General features: G+C 41.0%; 1 protein-coding gene across 2 annotated transcripts; it reads right to left on the bottom strand.

Moving 5' to 3' along the window:
• Positions 1-1225: 1225 nt before the first annotated feature.
• Positions 1226-17998, bottom strand: NCBP3 (nuclear cap binding subunit 3). 2 transcript variants are annotated; one of them, XM_086475173.1, is made up of 13 exons: positions 17846-17998; positions 15921-15986; positions 14151-14256; positions 13045-13170; positions 10611-10739; positions 8261-8334; positions 7250-7358; positions 6374-6473; positions 5938-6044; positions 4524-4809; positions 3526-3683; positions 2155-2319; positions 1226-1616 (listed from the first exon to the last, which is right to left on the bottom strand). In XM_086475173.1, the coding sequence occupies exons 1-13, from the start codon at positions 17996-17998 to the stop codon at positions 1381-1383; spliced, it is 1815 nt and encodes a 604-aa protein (XP_086331299.1). In that variant the 3' UTR covers positions 1226-1380. The 2 variants fall into 2 exon arrangements, with proteins under 2 accessions (XP_086331299.1, XP_086331300.1); XM_086475174.1 differs by lacking the exons at positions 14151-14256; positions 15921-15986; positions 17846-17998 and having other exon boundaries at positions 4524-4824; positions 13045-13147.
• Positions 17999-21474: the final 3476 nt, after the last annotated feature.

The raw sequence follows: 21474 nt of genomic DNA, 5'->3' as shown, positions 1-21474 counted from the left end.
TCGCTTTAGGTATTATTTCATTAGCATTGTTATTTCTGTTGTTCCTTCTCTCCTATTAAACTGTCCTGATCTCAATTCATGAGGTTTTACCTTTTTCTTCCGACTCTCCTCCCCATCCCACCGGTGGGGGCGGGCAGTGTGTGTGAGCGAGTGGCCACGTGGCGTTTAGGTGCCAGCTGAGCCTAAAACCACGACACGGACAATGGTTTTGGTACCTGTTCCGTTTACCAGAACGTGATGTGCTAGCATCATTCCTCATTCAGGATTACTGGCAATCAAAATAAATGCCATGGGCAGCAAGAAAAACCTGCAGTTGCACACTGATCAAACCTTCTTCCTCCCTAGAGAGGGTGTGCGGGTAAAAAAGCTGAATGTAACAAGTCAACCATGTCCACAGCCACGTGTACTATACAATAAGAACATTCAAAAATATCAACATGAGACAGTGACCCTATAGTTTTCCTTTTCTCTTTCAGTTATATATATATATATAGTTAAACAGCACATAGGAAAACACCACTATAGCTTTCACTGTGGCCAACAGGAAAATTCTCACAAATATAAAAATGTATGCTTTTAAATTGTTAGATTTCTTCAAAACATAATAGAGATGAAATGAAAGGAATATAATTTCTCATCATGTAACAAAAAAAATTAAACCCTTGGGAATTTACACAATTCTCAAACATCCAACTTTGCAGTCTTGAACAGCTCAATCCCTACTACAGCAGAACATAGTATCACCAAAATAAATGAGCCATATTTCTTGAGAGCAGTGATGCTACTTGGATACTATGTGAAATTTCACTGTACTAAAATGTTTAACTTAGATTTACATTCAGTATTTTGGAGGAAGGGAACATGATAGTCCCTTCACGCTTTATCCTTGCTGGCTGCCTACCCAGGAAGCATTATTGTTATTACTTCAAGAGGAAAGGAAAGGTGCTGGTAAGAGCCAGAAGGGCAAGGCAATGATGTTGATTAGGAAATGCCCTGTTCTTTGGATGAACTGTGTATTTTGTTAGAAGGCTCCATGTTAAAAATATTAAGAACAAAAAGATCTATTAAAAATACAGAGCATTTCTGCCTCTTCTTTGAAGTTCGAAGCTTGGGGAAAAGTGTTTTGCTAGAATTAACTACAGGTTTGCCGTAACAAACACATATGACAACGCCCTACGTAACACAGGGCCAACCACAGACTCCAGACAAACATGACTGCTTTAGGTTTCAAGTGGTATACGCATCTCTCTTTTTGTATAAAAGGAACAGAGACACTTCTGGAACCTTCACTGCAGAGTCTTTGCCAGGTCCAGCTTTTGGGCAAAGGAAATCTTGCCACACTGCAGAGTCACCATCTTGAGGATCAGAAAGTAAAAACAATCACGATTCAGTGTCTGATCCAGAACTGCTTTCTCGGCTGATTTCGATTTGTAGAGATGGTAAATTATCCAATCGACTCTTTTTTTGCCGAGACTGTTCTTTTTCCTTAATGAGAGCACCCCAAACCCGCTGGAGCTCCGAATCATCTTCCTCTGGAGATGCCACAGAGTTTTCAGGTTTATCTGAAGTCTTTTCTTGCGTCTTCGGAGCAGACCCTAATCGGGTCCATAAATTACCTAATCAGATGAAAAACAAACATTTTTGTAAAAAGAAAAAAAAAAAAAAAAAGACAGGACTACAAGGAATTCTGGAGGAAGCCTGAGGAACCTAGTCTTAAATTCACTGCATCTCTTTAAACTCGTTGTACTTCTCCCACCTTAATGTTTGGCACAGAACTTACTGCGCTTGGAAGCGGTAGCCGAAATTAAAATACGGGAGGCTCAGTGCAGTCTTGTCCGGTTTCCCGTTTGCAGAGAATGCGACACGCAGGTCTGAAGTGCCGCTGCATTCGTTACTCTTGTTTCAGTGCCCAGTTTTGGCCATAGGTTTAAAGCAGCCCTCTACTTTTAAGCATACCTATATATAAATACTGCTCATAAAAATACTCAGCCCAACCCACCTACGTGCATTTAGACTGCAAAGCTCTGAACAAACATTTTCTAATTCATCTTCAGTTTCACTCAACCAAACATCCTTCATGATTTTCTGCTGAAATTTCTCTTATACTCTAAAATCAAAGGAATTGCAGTATTGCGTTTTCTCCATAAAACTAACCTGATTTCTTCTCTCTGGTATCAGAGTAGAGGCCTTTTACATCTTGTTTGGGGATTCCTAACCGGCTGTGTACGTCTGATATTGGTTCTCGACGAGGAGCAGAGGTGCTACTTGGAGGTTTAATTTCCGGAGAATGTGGTCTTTTTCCCAGTCTTTGCCGCACATCTGGGGATATTTTCAGTGATTAAAATGACAAAAATCATGTTGCATTTACTCTAGTTCTGCCTACTAATTTTCTGCTCATTCACAAATTGTACAGCTTGAAACTAGACAGATTCTCTGCTTTTATCTTTTCTTTATTTTTTTTCATTTATGTCTTTCATAATCAGATTTCAGTCCCATCCATGTCTGCAATACAATTTATCCAAATTTAATTTTTCTTTTTTTTTTTTTTGGCAATAAATTTGACATTTAACGTTTTCAGGTTGTGCTGTGGCCAGCAGATCAAAAAAGTTACTCCATGGCTTGCTGTATTTTAGCAGCACGGCGTGTATGTATCCAGCATGAGGTATGATTACAGCAAAATTAGTATGGGTGCCTTCAACAGTTCTTTTCAGATAATATCTACATTGCTTTAGAATTCTAATACTGCTTGTTATTTTGCAGAATAAAATGAAAATCAGAATATAAGAATCCTAAATATATTGACACCTAGCCTATGATCTAACATTCTGAAGTTTATCTGGTTTAGGTAGATACTCCTAGCATTAAGATCCAAACAAAAACATAAAGGCAAAGGAAGTTACAGGATTTATGTGTCAACTTGTCAGAGCCCCAAAATGTGCAGGAGGGTCAAAACACACTAACATTACCTCCTACATTACATTGATACAAAGCCTATCTTTCACTTCTCAGTCAAGGCAATCCCCTGGATACCAGCTATTTCAGAAGCAGCTGAAATTACGCCTGCCTGAGCCAAAAAGCAACAGTCAATTGAGCCCAAAACCAAACCCTGCCAATCGAAAAGTATGTCCATATTCATGTAATACAGGTTCTTTCATGTAAGTAGCTAGTGTTTCACGTCTCATTTTGTACATGAGCTCCCCACGTGCTAGGTTTCTCAGAGTTGTACAGAATCTCTGCCTCAAGGAGTGAGCAAATCAAAAAGGACAAAGTGGGGGGAAACAGAAACAGGCAAGTAAATTGGATAAAAATAAATGTCACTCTTTCACTCAAATATGCTTCATTTTTCCCAAAGCAATCCCCAACTCAGTCTCTTAGTGAGGGAAAATTAACTGTATGGATGCAGAAACTGCTGCTGAACAAAACTCCCTCAGGTTTGTTAGCTGCAGTGGAGCACAGATGTGCAATGAATATATCCACTTTAACGAGCCACTCACAACTCCGCACCATACAAGACTCTAAAATTACCTGATTTTACAGTGCTGTTTGGCTGCCGTGGCCCAGTATTATTCTGACGTTTTTCTTCTAACAGTAGTCTCACATCTGCAACTTTCTCTGATGATCCTTTACTTCCAATCCGATTTTTGATGTTACTGGTTGCTATGCTATCTGCTCGCATGGAATTCCTAAAAAAAAAAAGTAATGGATTTAATGTCCATTGACATGAAATGAAATGAAACCTACTATAGTTCTTAAGTCTTCTTGTATGTAAAATTCATAGAATTTTATGTAAAATTTGTAGAAAACAGTAACATCAGGATTTCTCTACTGAGAAACAGAGGTAAAAACATTACTTAGAAGAGCACGTGTTCCAGGCAGAACCCTCAGTTTAGCAAGAATCCCATGAATACCCCAGTATCCATTTCAAGGCAGGTATTGAGTTTGCCTCCCTAAGGCTGGGTCAAAATTCAGAGCAGATAAGCAACCTCAACACTGTTGAAAGACTTGACAATATAATGAAGTATAATCATACTACTGAAGGGATGCATGTCAAAGTTATTTTAATAATCTACAATATATGTGATTTTGGTTAATATGCCCATAATGAACATAAATTCCTTTTTGTCATCAACACTTAAGGGTTATTCTTCTTTGTGAGAAAAGAGGAAGGGGTAAAGGGAAAAGAAAAAGAGGAGTTAATTCTCCCTGGCCTAGCTATGAAATGCAAGAAGTCAATTGCTCTTGCTTGCATGTATTTCTACTGATTCCACTGTGAGCTTCATTATTATCAATAAGCAGGGTTACATCATCTGCAAAGGAAGCTGTATTTTAAAAATGTTAATTGTAATTAAAAGCCTGGATCAGTGTTTTCTGTATTTTGTATTTCTTATTTTAAAACATCCATTACAAAATTATATTAAGAATTGAAAAAGTAGTTTCAACAGTTTGTCTTTAAGTTTTGACAGCTCTGTCAGTAACTAAAAATGAGAGTGCCTTTTCACTGATACTCTTAAAGAAACTTTTACCTAATATTTTTCAGTTGTGATTCCACCTCATCTGCATACATCGTCATTTTCATGCTCTTTTTGGGAGAGGGCGTCGATATCATTTTCAGTTCAAGGTCATAGTCCATTTCATCAGAATCAGACGCACTAGCACTCGAGCGCCTTGCTGCACTGCGATCTCGGGACTGTTTGAAAGCTTGCAGTTCATCGCGGTACTCTACCACAACTCTGTCATCTTCATCCATATCCTGATCTTCTTCCTCCTCTTCTTCCTCCTCAATAGGCTCCTCAGGGACATTTACTAAGCCTGCAGCAAAACAAACTGATTCTGATAAACTGAAGTTTATTATTCATATAAGGCACCTTAAAACCAAGGCAAAAATAAATCTCTGTAATTAATGATCTGCTACAAATGAGTCTTTGTAGCTCTCTAAGGCTAAAGAGAGAGAATATTTTGCTAAATATTCTAAGTGGAATGTATATTACAGAATAGCCTAAGTGGAAGACAATTGCCACAGGAGAAAAGAAGTCCATGGTGTTCACTGTCTCCGAAGCCTGCTCAAGCATAAAGCTGGACTGAACGTATAAAGTACAACTGCCTCTTGCAGCAGGTGCAGTTCACACATCCTGAACTGAGCAGAACAATTCCTATGATCCCACAGGGCTTAACGTGACAACTGCTGTCTCCGCAATCGTTCTTTGACGTCCTGTAAGCAGTAATGCCAGAAAGAACCCATGCATCATTGGGATGAACTTACCACACATACTGATTTAAATATAAATCAACCACTTAAATTTAGTCATCAGCAGGGTGCAAGCATCTTTTTAGAAAGCAGTACGTTACCAACATGTAAAATCTTCCATGAGATTTGATAGATCCATGGCTGTATTTTTAACAGGCCACTCACACATGAAACTTTGACACTGTATTTGTCTCCTGTCAAAGATTTTCACACCAGTTATTTATCTAATGCACTCCCCCTACCTTAGGCAGTAGATGAAGGTATTCAACCCTAATTAGGGTATTAATTGTATTAATTAATACAATTTTCTAATCTTTATTGTTCCACATCTAGAGCTTGCCTTTTCATAGAATGGAAGAAGTGACGTAGCAAATACGACAAACTGCCATGAAGTTTAAAGAAGTTATCTCTTCTTTTTGCCTTGCTGCTATAGTCCCCATGTCCTAAAGTTGTAAAAGCAAATACCACATAAAAAGTAGCAGCTTTTTGGTAAGCCAACAGGCAGCGTGAAGCTTCTGCCTCAGTTGCTCCCTGCAAACTCTGAAAATGTGATTCAGTTATAGATGTATTTTTTAAAAGTATACTTCACTTTCACACACTGCAGGGGATTACATGAGGCTTTGTTTAAGGTCCTTTCCAGCCCTCCATTCCCCAGCTGTATCTTACAGGGTCGACCTATCGGCATCAAGTACCTGAATGACGATGTTTATAAGGAGGAGTCAAGCCAACATCATCCCCAATAAGTGTCCTTTTCTTTATCACATCCCGATGGATTCGACGTGAGTGGTATCTTCGTTTCCTGCAACACCATAAAAAAAAAAAAAAAAAAAATTACATTCCTGTCATAGAAAGGGCATCATGAATGAGCCATATTCAGCCCTGGGTTATGCAATTATCACTCACTTTAATAGCAGACATCTATTTATGCCAAAGATCTGTTTTGAATATAAACACTCATTATATTAATGAAAAAATACTCCCCTTGCAAAATCATAAGCACATTGTAAAAACATTATTTACGCGTTAAGAAGCACCTAAACTGAATTGAAAGAAAATCCACAATTTAAGAATTTTAGACTATCTTGTCCAACTACCTGCAATGTTCCAGTTCCTCTATCCAATACTCACCAAGAATTGCTAAGAATCCCCTTCATGCCTCCATAATTTGGATTGCCGTATTTCATGTAATACTGGCTCCGCCTTGCAGCTCCCAGCTCTTTTTTGTCATCTGAAAAAACAGGAATTAAAGGAATATTTCCCTCTTAGAATATACCTTACAACACTAGCATAAAAATAAACAACTATCCAGTCAAAGACACAGACAGTGAAAGTAAGACTGAATACATCTTGCAGATCAGCACTACTTCCAGCTCCCTCATGAAGGATACAATTTTGCTGACACCTCTGAAATTTCTCATACCACCATTTTTATTTATTTATTTATTTGTTTTATTTGTGTCTAGAAACTTAATTCTAGGGAGACTGAGTTTCTACGCATCAGCTGAACAGAGCATTACATCCCACTGTAACTGCTGGAGGCCATACTTACCTTATTCATGACCTTTCTTTTCTTCAGGGACGTGTCACTTCCCACGTGGCCCAGAAATTCTATGCATTTTCATTTTACTCATAAATAATTTAATAACTCAACTGTATTCAACAATAATTTCCACTAATACCTCATCAGCATCTCAAATTGTTTTCATATTTATAAAACGTGAAATCCACCTCTGTGAAAGGCATCATAAAACCTATTCTATGGCACTGGGAAGAATGCCCTGAGCCCAAGATAAAATTTTTCTGTACAGTGGCTTTCATACAACTTGAACTGGATTTAATTCACACACTAAATGTGCATTTACTGCAAAATCTTAATACCTAATGATTAGCAAAAAACCTGACAATTTTGCAAATAAAAATTACGTATTTCAAGTCATTAATTAGTCAACAAATAAAACTACAGCAAGCAAGTAATTCATTATGCTTGTTAAGCCGTTCATTTACCTTTAGTAGCAAATCTCATGAATAGCTTGTTTCCTTTAGCCAGTTTATTGGCAGGGCGAAGATCATTACGCAGGAGAGAATCCTCTTCTACCTGGGAGAGGGCATCCAACTTTGGGGGGCAAAAAAGGTATTTTGGACTCAAAAATAAAATTACTGTTGAATAAAAATGGATTGCTTACAGAGAAGCAATCAACTGATCATTAAGAAAACTACTCTTCAAATTATGTTCAAATGAATTCAGCTCTTTTTTCTTGACAAACTAATGTGAATTTTAAAGTAATTTGCCCTAAAGATTTACACTATTTCCTTCATAACATTATCCCAGACTATTAAATCCAATAATTTTCAAATGACACTACGCTAATGACCGAAATGCAGAAAATAAATAGCATAACTTGGACACTGAAAAACAACTATTTGATTTTTTTGTTTCCCATCTAAAAGGTTTTACTAACAGGTTCTCATGCCCTCACACAATGACCAAAAGGCTTTGTTTTTCATTTATATCTGTTTTATAGAAACTAAAATTCAGACTTCCATGATGTATGAGCGTTCACTGAGCCATTCCTAAAGAAAATACTAATCACACCTATTATATATTCAGCCAGTGAAGATTAAATTACTCACAAAACATCAATGCAGATGCTGATTCCCGCACATATCTATGGGCAGCCTAAATCCTATTTGTCTCTTTAAGCACTGCCTTCACTGCTGAAAGGCCGCTGCCTTCATCATTGTTCTTTCATTGACTCCTCTCAGCAGAAAAGAGCAGCCAGTCTAGCTCTGACGTGCTGGATGCCCCAGCACTCTTCAAAAATCTGCCACCACAAAACACTCTTACATAGCTATTCTCACCAACAGCACATCCTGCCATTTCCCCATCTAATTTACTTTGATAATTAAATTGTGAACTGCAAATATATACGGTTAAAACTATGATGTGACAAAGACTTTACCACCAGTCAGAGCTAAACCTCCATAACAGTGTTTTCACCTTCCTTCCGTACTGACCTCAACGTCACTTGGATTGTCATCCTCAACTTCACCTTCTTCTGTCTCATCATCAGAACTTTCCTCCTGTTTTTCTAAGAAGGAAAATAACGGGGGAAAAAAATCATGTCCATTTTAGTGCGTCAGTCACATTTGATTATTACCACCTACATTCCCTGAAATCAAACTGAAGATGTTATCCTTTCTTCTCTGCAGCCTAGAGAATCATCAGAACAGTAAATGTCTACAGAAATTTGAAGCACGCATGAGCACAGCCTCTGTGCTGATAACGGCCTGCGGCAGCACACACGGATTATTAATTCTCTGAAAGCAAATGAAATCGCACTGCATTTCAGGCTGTGACAGAGATCAGCAAGGCCAAGACTGTAAAAGGCATACAAAAGCCTCTTTCCTTCAGCCTCCCTTTAAAATGCTACAAGTACCCAATACTAACGATGTAAACCAGTTTATTATTCAAAAGCTTAGAAGTTTCTGAGAGAGAGCAGGAGGAAAAAAAAAAAAAAAAATCAGTGAACTTAATTTCAAAGTGTAATAACCAACAGAAGAGTGCACGCTTCCAGAACTACCAGAATTGTGAGATGCTTGCAGAGATTTTTCAGAGTTCTTTTTAGCTCAGAGAAAGGAAACTGACACTGGAATATCTTTTTCCAAACAGTTCTCAGGGAAAACAAAACAAAACAAAAAAGTGGTGAATATGGACAGCTATCAACTTACACCAATATCATTTGCAAAGATCTCAAGTACTTCATAGGCACATAAGACTAAAAAAACCACCCCTATTTTATATTTCAGAGTTCCCTATCTTAAATCTCATCCAACAACAGACTTGAAAACTTAAAATAGAGAGCAACAGCTGTTCAAAAGATCCTGAAAATAAACCCAAGTTCAAAGAAAATGGCAAAGCACAGTTAACCAAACCGAAACCAAAGAGAGAATTTAGGTAAACGAATGAGGCAAATTCAAATCTGAATAATTAAGTTACGTGAGCGACAACATTCAAGTACTTTTCTTTTCCCCCAAATGACAAGCTTCTCACAGTAAAGACTAGTCTCTTCCTTCCCTAAATACCCAAATAGTCTTCAAATTCCCATCTAAAAAAGGAATGCAACTCAGCCAGATTACTCCAGTGTATCTGTATGCATCTCACACCTTAAGATGTAATCGAAGGGTTTGTACTTTATCTAACGTCCCACTTTTCCAGATGAACAGGAGTAATTTAGATAACAGTTTTTATTTTGAGATGTGGTGTAATGATGATGTAATGCACCAACTGTAGCCAACAAGATTAAATACATATATTTATGCTCCATTTAAACAAGACAGTCACTAATCTCCAAAAACCTCATAACAAGTCTTACTTGAAGCATTATCAACATTTGCCCCAAAATTAAAAGTCACGTGGATGGTTGAGGAGCCACTGTATTGCGGAGAAAAGCAACGAGACAAAACGGGGATGAGTTAGAAGGACCCACAAGTTTAACAAAGCCTTAAACCCCAAACTTTCTAGAAAGGTTTTTGGTAGCACTGCAAATATCTAATAGAGAGATTAGCTATTTGCATTTTGTTCATATAGCACACTTAAGCAAAATCTATGGAAGAGTTAATAAATATAACATCTCTCTTTGCTTTGTACCGTGTAGTACAGCACTTTGAACCACAGCAATTTACCATACAAGCCTAACAGCAAAACAGTCCTAAGGTAGCAAAAGCCTGATTTTTAACTTACACCCATAAAAGTAAAAAAAATTTACAATTAAAGACATTAAGGTACAAGATTTATGACAACATTAAGATGTACTTTCGCTCCTTTGCTCTTTTATAACTAACCTTTCAGTGTGTTTCTTTCTTGAAAGTATAAAGGCGAAATTTAGAGATGCTATACAGCAGTGAAGTGACACAACGTCACCTCAGTGAGAACGATATCCTTAAAGGATGGTGCTGTACCAAGAAAGGAATCAACTGCGGTATTTCAAAAATAGGACATTTCCTTACACCTGCTTTTTCCACACTTAGAATCCATCCTTTTACTGCCTTTGTAGGCACATCACACAGCCTCGTTTCTGTGCAACGTGTACCACTATGAATACCGTATCTGAATCTGTCCCTGCATCTAACATGTTCAGTAGCGACTGAATTACTGCTTTTGGTCTAGCTCCAACCCACCTTTTAAGAAGCAGCTTCTTCAAAAGGTTTCCAAGATGAAAGCCTTTTTTAAAGCGGCAGAATACATTTACCTGAAACTATACGATAGAAGCTCCTTCAGTAATTTAGATTATGCAGTACCCAAGCACAAGTTTAAAGTTTCATTGCTTTAAGTACATGATGTCTATATAAGCATATCTCAATCTACCTTTCTTGGTTTTTTCAGCTGTCTTCTCTTCATTGTTTTCTCTGCTTTTTGTCTTCTCCTGGTCAGGCAAGGAACTCATGTTTATTAGAGCCCGTGTTGCTGTTACTTCATCAAGCCAGACCACATTACCTATGACATATATAAACACACAGAAAAACAAAATGCAGTTTGTATAATCAAGCAGTCACATGCACTGCCTTACTGGAGAGAAACTACTAACAAAAGTTCAGAAACGCTCTTACAGAGTGGCACGACAAAAAAGTAATCAGATGTACCTCTTGCAGGGAAAGTCATACTCTGTAACACGCTTGATAAGCTGGAGGACACAAAACTTTCATCACATTACCAAAAAAACCACAAACAACTGATCAAACCCAAACTCCCTGAAATGCACAACCATATACATTAGAAACTGCTTCCCGAGAGCAGCAAATCAGGATACTGAATCAGTGTCAGCATATGCCAGGAATGTGTTAGCATGCAAATGCAATTAAGGGGGCAGGAGGTGGGGCTGGAGAAGAAAAAAGCCTTGATTCTTCCCCCCCCCTTTGGCAATTTAACAGAACCTTGGACTTTACTGAGGAATCCTGTTAATCTTTGCCAAAAAGTATGAAAATAGGAGAGGGCTCAAGCACTTTGCACAGACTATTGTGGACACAGGTTATACTGATTCAGTATACACCTCGTACATGCCGTAAGCAGCAGCAGGTGGTACTAAAATATAACTTATTAGGCCAATTTAAAGCATTTCATAGATGTCGAAATTGAAAGAGCTAAAACTGCTCAGAAAGAGGCTTTCAGCAAAAGCTTTCTGCACGGATGCATCCAGTGCAAATACAGTAACAAATGTCATCTACTGCTCTGCCATTATGCAGAGCATATTCAGATATCAAGAAAAGTATTCAGTGTCACAAGATCTCTTAAATCGCTTGAACAGACAAGACTTACAAGGTGAAGAACACCTGGATACTAACTTCAGGGACTGGCTAACAACTTCTCATTTATGCATGCCTACCTGCTCTTCACATCTCCTATTTTTCAAAGCCTTTATCATTTTATGTTCATCAGTGTGAAACACAGAACACTGTCTAAATTCACCTTTGCAGTAAGACACCTTGAGATGTAATTCGGTTGGGAACAGTAAAATTTGCCATGCTGCAACGCAAATCTATGCTGAAAAGATAATGCTTTTTTTTTCTTGATATTTTTACCAAGTGTAGTTAGCACGCTAACTCAGATACAGCATGAAAATTAATCATTAAAAAAAGAGGTGTTTTAACTACAACTGGCTAAAGTATTGTTGTGACTCTGAAGCCTGCATTTTTGCACTGCAAGTTCACTCTGGTTCCACACTAAATTTATTCATGTAACATTTAAGAAAAAGGATAATCAGACAGAAAAAAGGACTATCAGACAATCTTAGAAATGCAGCCTCAGACACAGAGCTAAGCTGTGCACTCGCTAGCTTATGCAGCACCACAGGTTCATCAAGCACCTCTCCAGCGCAATTGTCCACTCAGAGCTCATTGTGTTTCAGATTTTCTGTCAGCCTGAGGCAGTATATCAAGCTGTCACACACAGTGACTTCAAGGTTACCAGTATTTCGTGGCATATCGTATCTTTTGTCTTGCACTGGAATGTAATTCCTTCAGGGTCATTCCAGGGAACCACGCTACTAATTCTCCCGGGTCTGCCATGCTTGTCAATAAACCAGTTTCTAGCAATCCCAATCCAACTGGAAAACCTGCACTGGCTCCTACTTCTTTTTATATGATTTCAGTTACAGGGTTTCTAGCCCCATGACAATCTCAGAGCCTTCCAGTTCCACCATCCAGCGCCCAACTGTAGCAAAACAACTCTCGTACAGCCTTCGGTTTCACTGAAGCAAGCATGACTGTCACCAACCTTCTATTGTTCTGGCAATCTCACTGCATGCTTATTCCCCAAAACAGCCCTTGCAACGTGAGTTTACATTTGTTTTCCAATCCATGTAAATCACATTCAGCTGCCACCTTCTTCCACCCGCTAATTTCTCCTGGAGAATACTAAAACATGGCAACAAGTCTGCCCCTTCGCAGCACACAGCTCAATAATCTTCTCTCAGAACGTCATCTTCTGTGACACAAGCAGGTATACTATTTACGTCAAGCTGTAAGCAGCACAAAATTTTAGACTTTTTTTTTTCCCCACTTAAGAGATCTGCAAGTTTTTCTGTGCTCTCTCTTCCCAATAATAAACACCCAACCAGACAGAGGGTTTGATTTTCACCATATGCTATTAATTCTTTCCTTCTAAATCTCTTTTGACTAAGGCAAACGACAGGGAAACCGAGACAGGCAAAGATCAGTGACTTTGAAAGCCACTATGTCATGTACAGCTACGACCAACATTAAAAAAAATAAAGAATTCCAGACAAAAGACTCCATTTACTTACATGATGTATCATCCAACCACTCAATATGAGCAGGAGGATACTCTTTGAAATAGGCAAAGATGTCCTGTGTACTCATCTCATCCACCCCACAAATGTAAATTGTGTCCAGTCTCACTTTAGGAATTGCTGTAAAGAGGAAGATACACAAACCTGGTGCTTATTTCTGTAGAGCAAGCTTTTATATCAGTAACATATGGGTTTATAAAGCAACCATTGTAAAGAAGCTAAAGGGAAGCTAATTAAAACAACGTGTGATGTACATCATTCTAAAACACCGTAACTCGAATTGTTATTCCAGAAAGCCAAAATTTAATAAACTGAGAATTAAAAAGAGGTAACATTACAAGCATTGGTAGATGCAGCTACTGCATAGCAATCAAACTGCCTTGAAAACATCTTTTTCTTAAATGCTGCTGAAGTACTACCATGAAGTACCAAAGAGCCAGAATATTAACGAGGCCTGTGACCAGGACACGCCTGCAAAGCCCTTCCCCTTGTCCCATCTGATGGCGAGCTGCTGTAGGCCATGGCTTAGTGCGTCCAAGCTGCCAGCTGGGAAAAAAGCCTGGAGAACTAACTGGATGCCAAGAGCGCCAGGCTGTTGTGCACACATCTCCGGCTGATCTGCTCATATCCCGACGTGCCCAGCTTGCCACCTAAGAGCACAGGCGCCATCAGTCCAGCTTCACCGCGCGGACAGCACAGAATCTGATCTCACTGTGCATGGGACACAGAGTCCTCCACTTGTACACAAACAGTGCTCAAGGTCTGGTCTTTCCAAAGAATTTAAAGATTCTTAAAACAGCACTGACGCAGAAGGTCAATCTTGGACATGCAGCACGAGGTGCCATTGCCAAACGGTAAGTAAGGTACGCAAAAAGTGTCGTCTGCTTTCTAGGGCTGGTAAAACAAGGAGTGAACCGATAACTGTCAAGTAGTTTAAAAAATAACGACAGTAAAATAAAAAGGTGAAAAATAACCCAAAGTGATTTATTTTGATCTGGGAAAACCTCTGGGACTGCAAGAAATATTATAGGATAAATTAAGTAAAGCAACTGTGAGGAAATAAACAGATCTTTCTTCTTGAGTGCTGGATAAACTTGTACCTTTCTTCATCATGTCCCGATCCAATGCCACATTCCTTTGGGCAAGATTCACTTCAGCTCGAAAATGAAAGCGTTTTGCTCTTTGCTCCTTTTTCTCAATCGCTTCCTGCAAAACGCAAAACAACGCAGTGAAAACAGGAATCACAGCAGCATTCCCAACGAGTCGCACCAAAGGACCAGATATTGAAAATAAAAGCTACCAGACAGCCAGGATCTATATTAACAATTCTATTAACTCCGAAGAGACCTGTGAGTTTCAGAATGTAGAAATAATTCACTAAAATATTTCTGGGCCACATAATAGTTTTGATGTAGGTCCAGCAACACAACGGGAATAAGGATGCACGGAAAACAAGCTACCTCAGACAATGCCCAGATGCCATGATGGAACAGTAACATCACCTTTTCCTTCCTAACAAACGCACAGAGGCTGTGCTCAAAAAAAAGCTCTCTTAAAACAAGGATTTCCACCAAACGGAAAACTAATCTTTTAAGATTACAGAGATTTTTCTCTATCTGTTTTTGAAATATATACAAAACCATACACTTGTCTCTCTGAGCACGACTCTAACACCACTAGCTGGAGCACTGACTGCAGAGCTCTTGTTTAGACTGGCAATTCAAGCTGCTTTTAAGTAGCTCATGAGCAACAGCTTACGTGGCTCTTACACAACTTTTGAAACTGACTAAGAAGCTCCTTATTCTACAGAATTTATTAGGAAGCATTATAGATTTTTTGGATCTTACTAACCAAAGTCAAATTTGGAACACAAACTGCGATTAAGCAAAAACTGCCACCGATGACATCCAAACAAACACGGGCTTTTCATTAGGCTTTAAAGATTGTCACAACATCTTTGGCCACGTTTCTTGAGGTTTTTCCGAGTTGCACCATTAAAGAACATAGCAAAAGCTGACAGCTTTCCCCTGACTAGGGGAACTTCAAATTTTTGACTAAATTACAAAACACAAGCTAGATACTAAAGCCAAAAAGCCGATTTTCAGTCTTCATCCAGAACGCTCTTTGTACTCTTTGATAAGCACAATCTTCTGAGCTTCAGTAACGCAAAATGGGAACACATGACTTGTCAGCACACTGTTGTGGTGGGAGTCACAGCGGTTAGAACATGTAAAATTATATCAGTCCTGTAAAGTATACAACCAAATGCTTTTTCTCCACTATCAAATGCCAGATGCAGCAGTCAATTGTACAATACGAAGCAACAGCCAATTTGGCACTACACGTACAGAGATGAGCTGTAGGATTAAGTTCCTGAAGTTCCACAGAATTATGTAACTTTAAGTTATTTAAATGCAACAGCTGTTCACATTCTTCAAACTATGTCTTAAATAATTATGCAATAAAATGCCCGTGGAAGACAGAAGGCAATGAAACCAGATTTTCCTGCCAAGCACTTGTTCTCCCTCCTGTCGCTCATCTAAGAGGAAAACCCGCAGCTGCCTTGTCTCAACGGGCTTTGCTTTGCAGAATCGAGTGGCACCACGGCAATTTGAATAGAAACATTTTCAGGTTTTGGCACACCAATTTTTGTAACTTAAACCAGCTAACTCTCACAGTTTACAAGGGATATCAGGTCCTGATGGAGGCTGCAATCAACAAAAGGAGAATTCCCTAGCCGTTGAAAAATGCCAGCTATCTGAATGTGAGGCTAAGCTTCTGTGCATGTTGGGGAAGAAATAAATGAAATGGTTTCTCCTTTCCAGTAGCAATAATTAGAATATGTTTAAGAACCGTAGCACAAAAATTACCTTGGAGGTTACATCTATTCCAGTAATGAAACTTCCAGCTTTGTTCTCATATCTCCTACTAGTGTCCTGAAACAAAGCAAAATGGTGATGAAATCTCAACAAACACTGAAAGCAACACACTTGCCATGCTGAAAAAACAACCCTGGCCATTTCTATGAGATTCCTCTTCTCCTTGACCCTGGCTCCAAGCTACATCCCTAAATAGACAGGTACACAAGCAGTAATTCTCGCTGATGTAAGGGAAGGTAAAAGCACATGAACTAAACCAAACTTCCTTTACTATAAAGATTCTTTCCTTTGGCAAAACTTAGTTTCTGTGTGTGAAATATAATCTGCCATTGCTAAGGTTTTTACTTACTCTCTCTCTCAGGGAAAGTCATATATATATACATATAGATAGATATATATATACACACACACACATAGGATGTCATCAAACACCTTTCCTAACTAAAATTTCCACAATTTTGGGTTCAAGTATAATTTCTTTGTAAAACATGAACAGATTTAACAGCGATACCCAACTCTTGAAGTGTCAGTTTGCAACTTTTCGTCTCAAAAGTCAGTACACGAAAACATATACATAAGTAACTTTTAACAAGTTAATTAAACAAGTAACTTTTACCCCTATTGCTATCAATATTTCAAACCCAAGTTCCAAATACCAGCAAGATAAAGCATTACGGTTTTGATACAAACCTACCACTGATAAAAAGTGGAGAATGATGTGAGGAAAAAAAAAATTACAAGTTTTATTTCCATCAATCAAGGCTGCTGAATTCACAAGACTGCACTAAACCACACAGGCCCTAGACCAATGACCCAATTCTGTCCCTTCCATGGTTTCACATGTAAAAATGGCACGTCTTCATTCCGGCACACTCAAGACCATCACCTGGCAAGTTTGGGGCTGGAAGTACATATCTTGCTTTCTCTAGGGATAAACGTGTTCTTTACACTTGTGCTGCCATAATTATTTTGGCTAAAGGACTTGTTCTAGAAAGTAGGGCAGTCTTAGTTTAGAAATGCCAAAGTACACACAATCTAACTGCTCTTCTCAGTAACAGTGTCAAAGTTTCTCTAAAGCTGCCAAATGTTTAGAGTTATTAAAAATAAAAGCAAAACAAATATTATTTTTAAAGTTATAAAAACGCACTGCCTAAGGTTGACTCATGGAGCACAAGGAAGCACAGTAGGGTGCTGTCTTTTAGGCCACATATTTGGAAGAAGCTCAAGCATGTTGGTAAATCAGCTAATTAGAGATTAGTTTGTAAAGTAATTTCCACACAAGTTTTGAGAGCAAAAGACTGTTTAGGAGTTTAGAAGAACTCTGACCCATTTTTAGGTATTAAACCTAATCCTCCTAAAAATCGTACAGGAACAATTAGCAAAAAAATAAAAAGGGGAAAAAACCAAAAAGGAAGGAAACCCTCAAAACCCATCAGAGCCCACATTCCCAGCGCCTCCAACTCAGTTCTCCCACGCTCACCCCCTGCTATGTTCCCTGCACCAAGCACTCCTTTTACACTCTCCCATCCACAGCCTTCCTCTACAGCCCACCACTACAGCCCAAATCCTCTTTCCCACCACCACCACCACCACCACCACCTCCTTTATTCTCTTCGCTCCCAAGCACGTCCTGGACGCTTCCTCTAACCATGTGCCCCCAAACTCCCCTCAGACACCTCGAGGTCCCCTCACGGCCCCACGCCCCGCCACTCCTCACCCCACCGCTTCCCCTCATGCGCCTCCCACCCCATGTCGGTCCTTTTCCTACCAAGGTACCTCCAACCGCCCTTACAGACCCCCCCCCCTCCCCGCCACTCTCACCACCTTTTACGCACCCTGCCCCCCCCCCCCCCCCCCCCCCCCGGGAGCTGGTCCCTCCGTCCCCCCTGCCCGTGACCCCACCGCACGTCCCTCACCGGAATGAGTTCCCGCAGCGAGCGCCTCACAGGGATGGTCTCCAGCTCGCCCTCTTCCACTTCCATAGGCTCAGGCTCCGGGCCGCGAGGCTCCGCCGTTGTCGCCGTTGCCTCCGCCTTCACCGAGATCCGCAGGCCCCGCACGGCCGCCATGGCTCCGCCAGGCCCGCCCTCCGCCCGGCCAGCGAGACGGCACCGTCGCCTCACAGAGCGCCACCGCCCAGAACCACCACCGAGACGTCACCTCGGATAGAGCGCCACCCGAAGCTGGAGGCGGTTGGCGGCGAACACGCCGAGGCGCCCAGCGCGGCCATAGAGACGTGGGGAGAGCGCGGCGCCGCCGGTCCTCCGGGGCTACGGCGAGCCAGAGGGCTGCACCGCCATTTTCCCCAGGCAGCCCCAGCCCCGCCGCGGGAGTGGAGGGGCCGCTTCACCGGGGAAAAATACACAGAATTAGAGAACCAGATCGGGGGTGGGTAGTGTGTGTGTGTGTGTTTGTAAGGTCCAGCCCTTGCTATAGCAGGTTCTGCTTCCTACAATGATTTTTATAAAAGTCATCTGAATTCTTAAAATGTTCCATTTTCCCCCTCCATCCTATAGGAAGAGCCCTCCGTAATTTTACATCTCTGATAAAATAAAGCTAATTTTCAGCTTAAAGTTCTTCACAGCGAGCCTGTACCCTGGGCTCAGTTACTCTCTTTGTCAAGAATTGTTTCCCCACTCAAGGTGTTCAGGCTGTTTCGAGAGAGAAGACTTCCCTTGGCCTAAACAAACCACACTGGTTTTATCTGTCCCCAGGAGACAAGCTCGTTGTTCCCCCAACGATGCTATCCCCCTCACACACAACAGTCCAGAACCACGTTCCAGCTGAGGGCTTGCTCCAGCCTCGGCATCCTTATTTCCCCATCCCTGGCGTAACACCCCAACGGACGGGCTCCACAGCCGTATCTCATCCTCGTTATCGTGACTTATCATCCCCCTTCCTGCCACACCCGGCTGATTTCATTAAGAATTCCTAATACCTCTCTGGCTCCAGGACCTTTCCCTCCTGCTCAGGCTGCTCCATTCCTCAGTTCTGCACGTTTTTCAACCCAAAATCCTCCAACCTGTCCCCTGCGATATGTCGCTTTCCCTCCCAATTGACGGTACTTCCCAGCAAAATTCAGTAGCAAATTTTGACTTAATCATGAAGCAATTTTGCAGCTGGCAACACAAAGGCTCCTTCCCTTACACAATCCAGCGGGACAAATAGATCTTCTCACTCCCGTCACACACTCCAAGCTGGTTTTAATAGGTCTCTGCGCAGGGGTCCGTACACAATAGCTAATGTCACCTGCATTCACCAAAAGTGCTATATTTGGGGGTGACATCACATATCCAGCATCTGGCAGGAACCTCCGACACAGGTGATACTTCCAAGCCAGGTGTGAACGGCTACGGCAGAGGCCACACGCACATCACGTGAACATCAGTGGTAAACAGGACACAGGCACCTCCTGCCAGGAGCAGCTTCTGAAATAATTGCAAGAGGAAATACATTTCTGGGGCAGAAACGGTATTTCTTGAGGTCATGGGGAAAAGAAAACAAAAGATGCACCTTTTCCTCCTTCGGTTTTAATTTTATAAGTAGGGCACGGTGTTGACGTACGCGATTTAGACCAGATTTACAAAGCCTGGCCCTTCGAGTAAGGGTTCGGGCAGGATTACGTGACACCAGCGCTGCTGTCATCAGAGAGCAGACGAAGCCTTCGGTTAACTCAGATGTTTCCTTGTTTTGTTTTAACATCCTTGAACGTCGCCTAGGACAGAACGTGGCTGTAGCACAGCGCTTTCCACCTGGCACCATTTCAAGACTCACTCACTGAACTCACCAAGAAACTTTCGACTGATTAACTGGCGCTTTAGATCAGTTGCCAAAGTTTTAGAGCTCCTTAGGAAAAAAAAAAAAATCATCTCTAGGATGACTGGTAGGGACATCAGGAGAGGAAAACTAGGCCTGGGTGCCAGTGAGGTTTTACTGCCAAGTAGGTGAATGGAATATTCTCTTGATATTTTACAACTTCTTTCAGAATCTTGTTATTAACAGTGAATTCTTCAGAATTACAAACGGATTTAGCTTTATTCCTCTGAGACTGTGGCCAAGAGCTTTGTTTTTCTTTCATCTCAGGCTGCAATCCCGCTGCCTGTGACAGACCAGTGGAGGAAGCAGGTTTGGGCAGAAGGGCTCCACCTTTATTGTGTAGCCTTTGTGCAGAAAGGATGGGTCACGGGGGGTGCAGGGGTTAAATACAGCACGAAAAATGAAACCTTGGAAAATGTTACCAGTCATTATCAGGAGAAGCCCTAAGGAAGGAAAGGCTTTTAAAAATAACGAAGGCCAGAGCGGGACTGAATAAGAAATCGTTCCAGTGTAAAAGTATCAAAAGGAGCGTCTTACGAGAGGAGCGCTATTCAGTTCCCCACTCCGGACCACCAGAGGGAACTCTTGCGATAAAATTCCCAACCGCTCGCAGCAGAGAAAACCAAACCTGCTGAAAACCTCCAACTCTCTGCAGTTTTGTGGTTCAGCTGAAAACAGGGGGAGATGGGGTACAAGGGCGGGGACTGGGAAGGGAGGAAAAAAAAAAAGCAGTCTGTGGGCCCTCAGTCAAAAGGAGACTTTTTTTACAGCGGTCTGGCAGGAAGAATGGTGAATTTTGCCATTGTAAGTCCTGGTTTATTCGTTTGAAGTCTGTGAATGGCTGAACAGAACGGACTTCTTTTCTTGTTGGTGTGATTTAACCCTCCTAGTGTCCCGAGCTCTCAACAAGGACCTGCAGCTTTTCAAACCTGTGAAAAATGCAGGCATGGAAGTGAGCTATTTCTGCAACTGGCTGATTACGACTGATTAGGTCATAGGACTGGCTCCTACCTACAGTCCATCTGGAGTGAGAACAGCATCAGCAGAAGGATGTTCATTTATCAAACCATTGGATAAGCTGAAATCAAGCACCTGGTGTTTTCTTATGTATTTGGTGAACCATAGGCTAGCACCTGTAAGACAGACTATTGGCTCAGCAAGATATTGTGAAGGTTAATACACCCCTAGTTACCTGACACAATGCCGAAGTCCCATCCATGAGACAGTTACAGGGCTGCCAAGTGCCCTACAAGAAAATAAAGATACTGCCAGCCAGGCAGGAACATGGCACCCTCACAGTTAAGGACAACTATGCTCCAACATTCTGTTTATGCAAGCGCTGCCACATGGAGACCACACAGTTGAAAAAGCCCATTCCTTCCTGGAAAAAAGCTCACAGAATTGAGCAGAGCTGCAATAGAATTCAATACACACTTATTCAGGCTCTATAGACGTTACCCTGGAATTTAAGAAGTCTTGCAGAACAATCTAAAAGTGGTAAATATTGCTCCATTCTCACAGACATTGCTCTGTGCACACACAGACACATACTTCTATGTGGCACTGGCAGAACTTAAGCTCTTCCCTGTTTGCAGGCCCCTGCAGTAACGCACTCAGTGAACTGCCCAGTGTGAAAATATTTTTTTTTTTCTTTTGCAGGGCTATTTTTAACCCTGAACAGCTCATTGGTCTAATTCAGCATCTAGTCCCACGAAAACAGCTGTGCGGG

The sequence above is a fragment of the Leptosomus discolor genome, chromosome 18 (assembly GCF_034619465.1).
Source record: "Leptosomus discolor isolate bLepDis1 chromosome 18, bLepDis1.hap2, whole genome shotgun sequence".
Taxonomy (NCBI): Eukaryota; Metazoa; Chordata; class Aves; order Leptosomiformes; family Leptosomidae; genus Leptosomus; species Leptosomus discolor.
Note: the sequence above shows the minus strand (reverse complement) of the source record. Positions and strands in the feature narration are given on the sequence as shown.

Coding starts and splice junctions, on each gene's coding strand:
- NCBP3 (XM_086475173.1), bottom strand. CDS start 17,998: ATGGCGGCCGTGCGGGGCCTGCGGATCTCGGTGAAGGCGGAGGCAACG. Junction 15,987..17,845: donor CGCTGCGGGAACTCATTCCG/GTGAGGGACGTG, acceptor GCTTTGTTTCAG/GACACTAGTAGGAGATATGA. Junction 3,684..4,523: donor TCACAACTGAAAAATATTAG/GTAAAAGTTTCT, acceptor TTTTTTTTTTAG/GAATTCCATGCGAGCAGATA.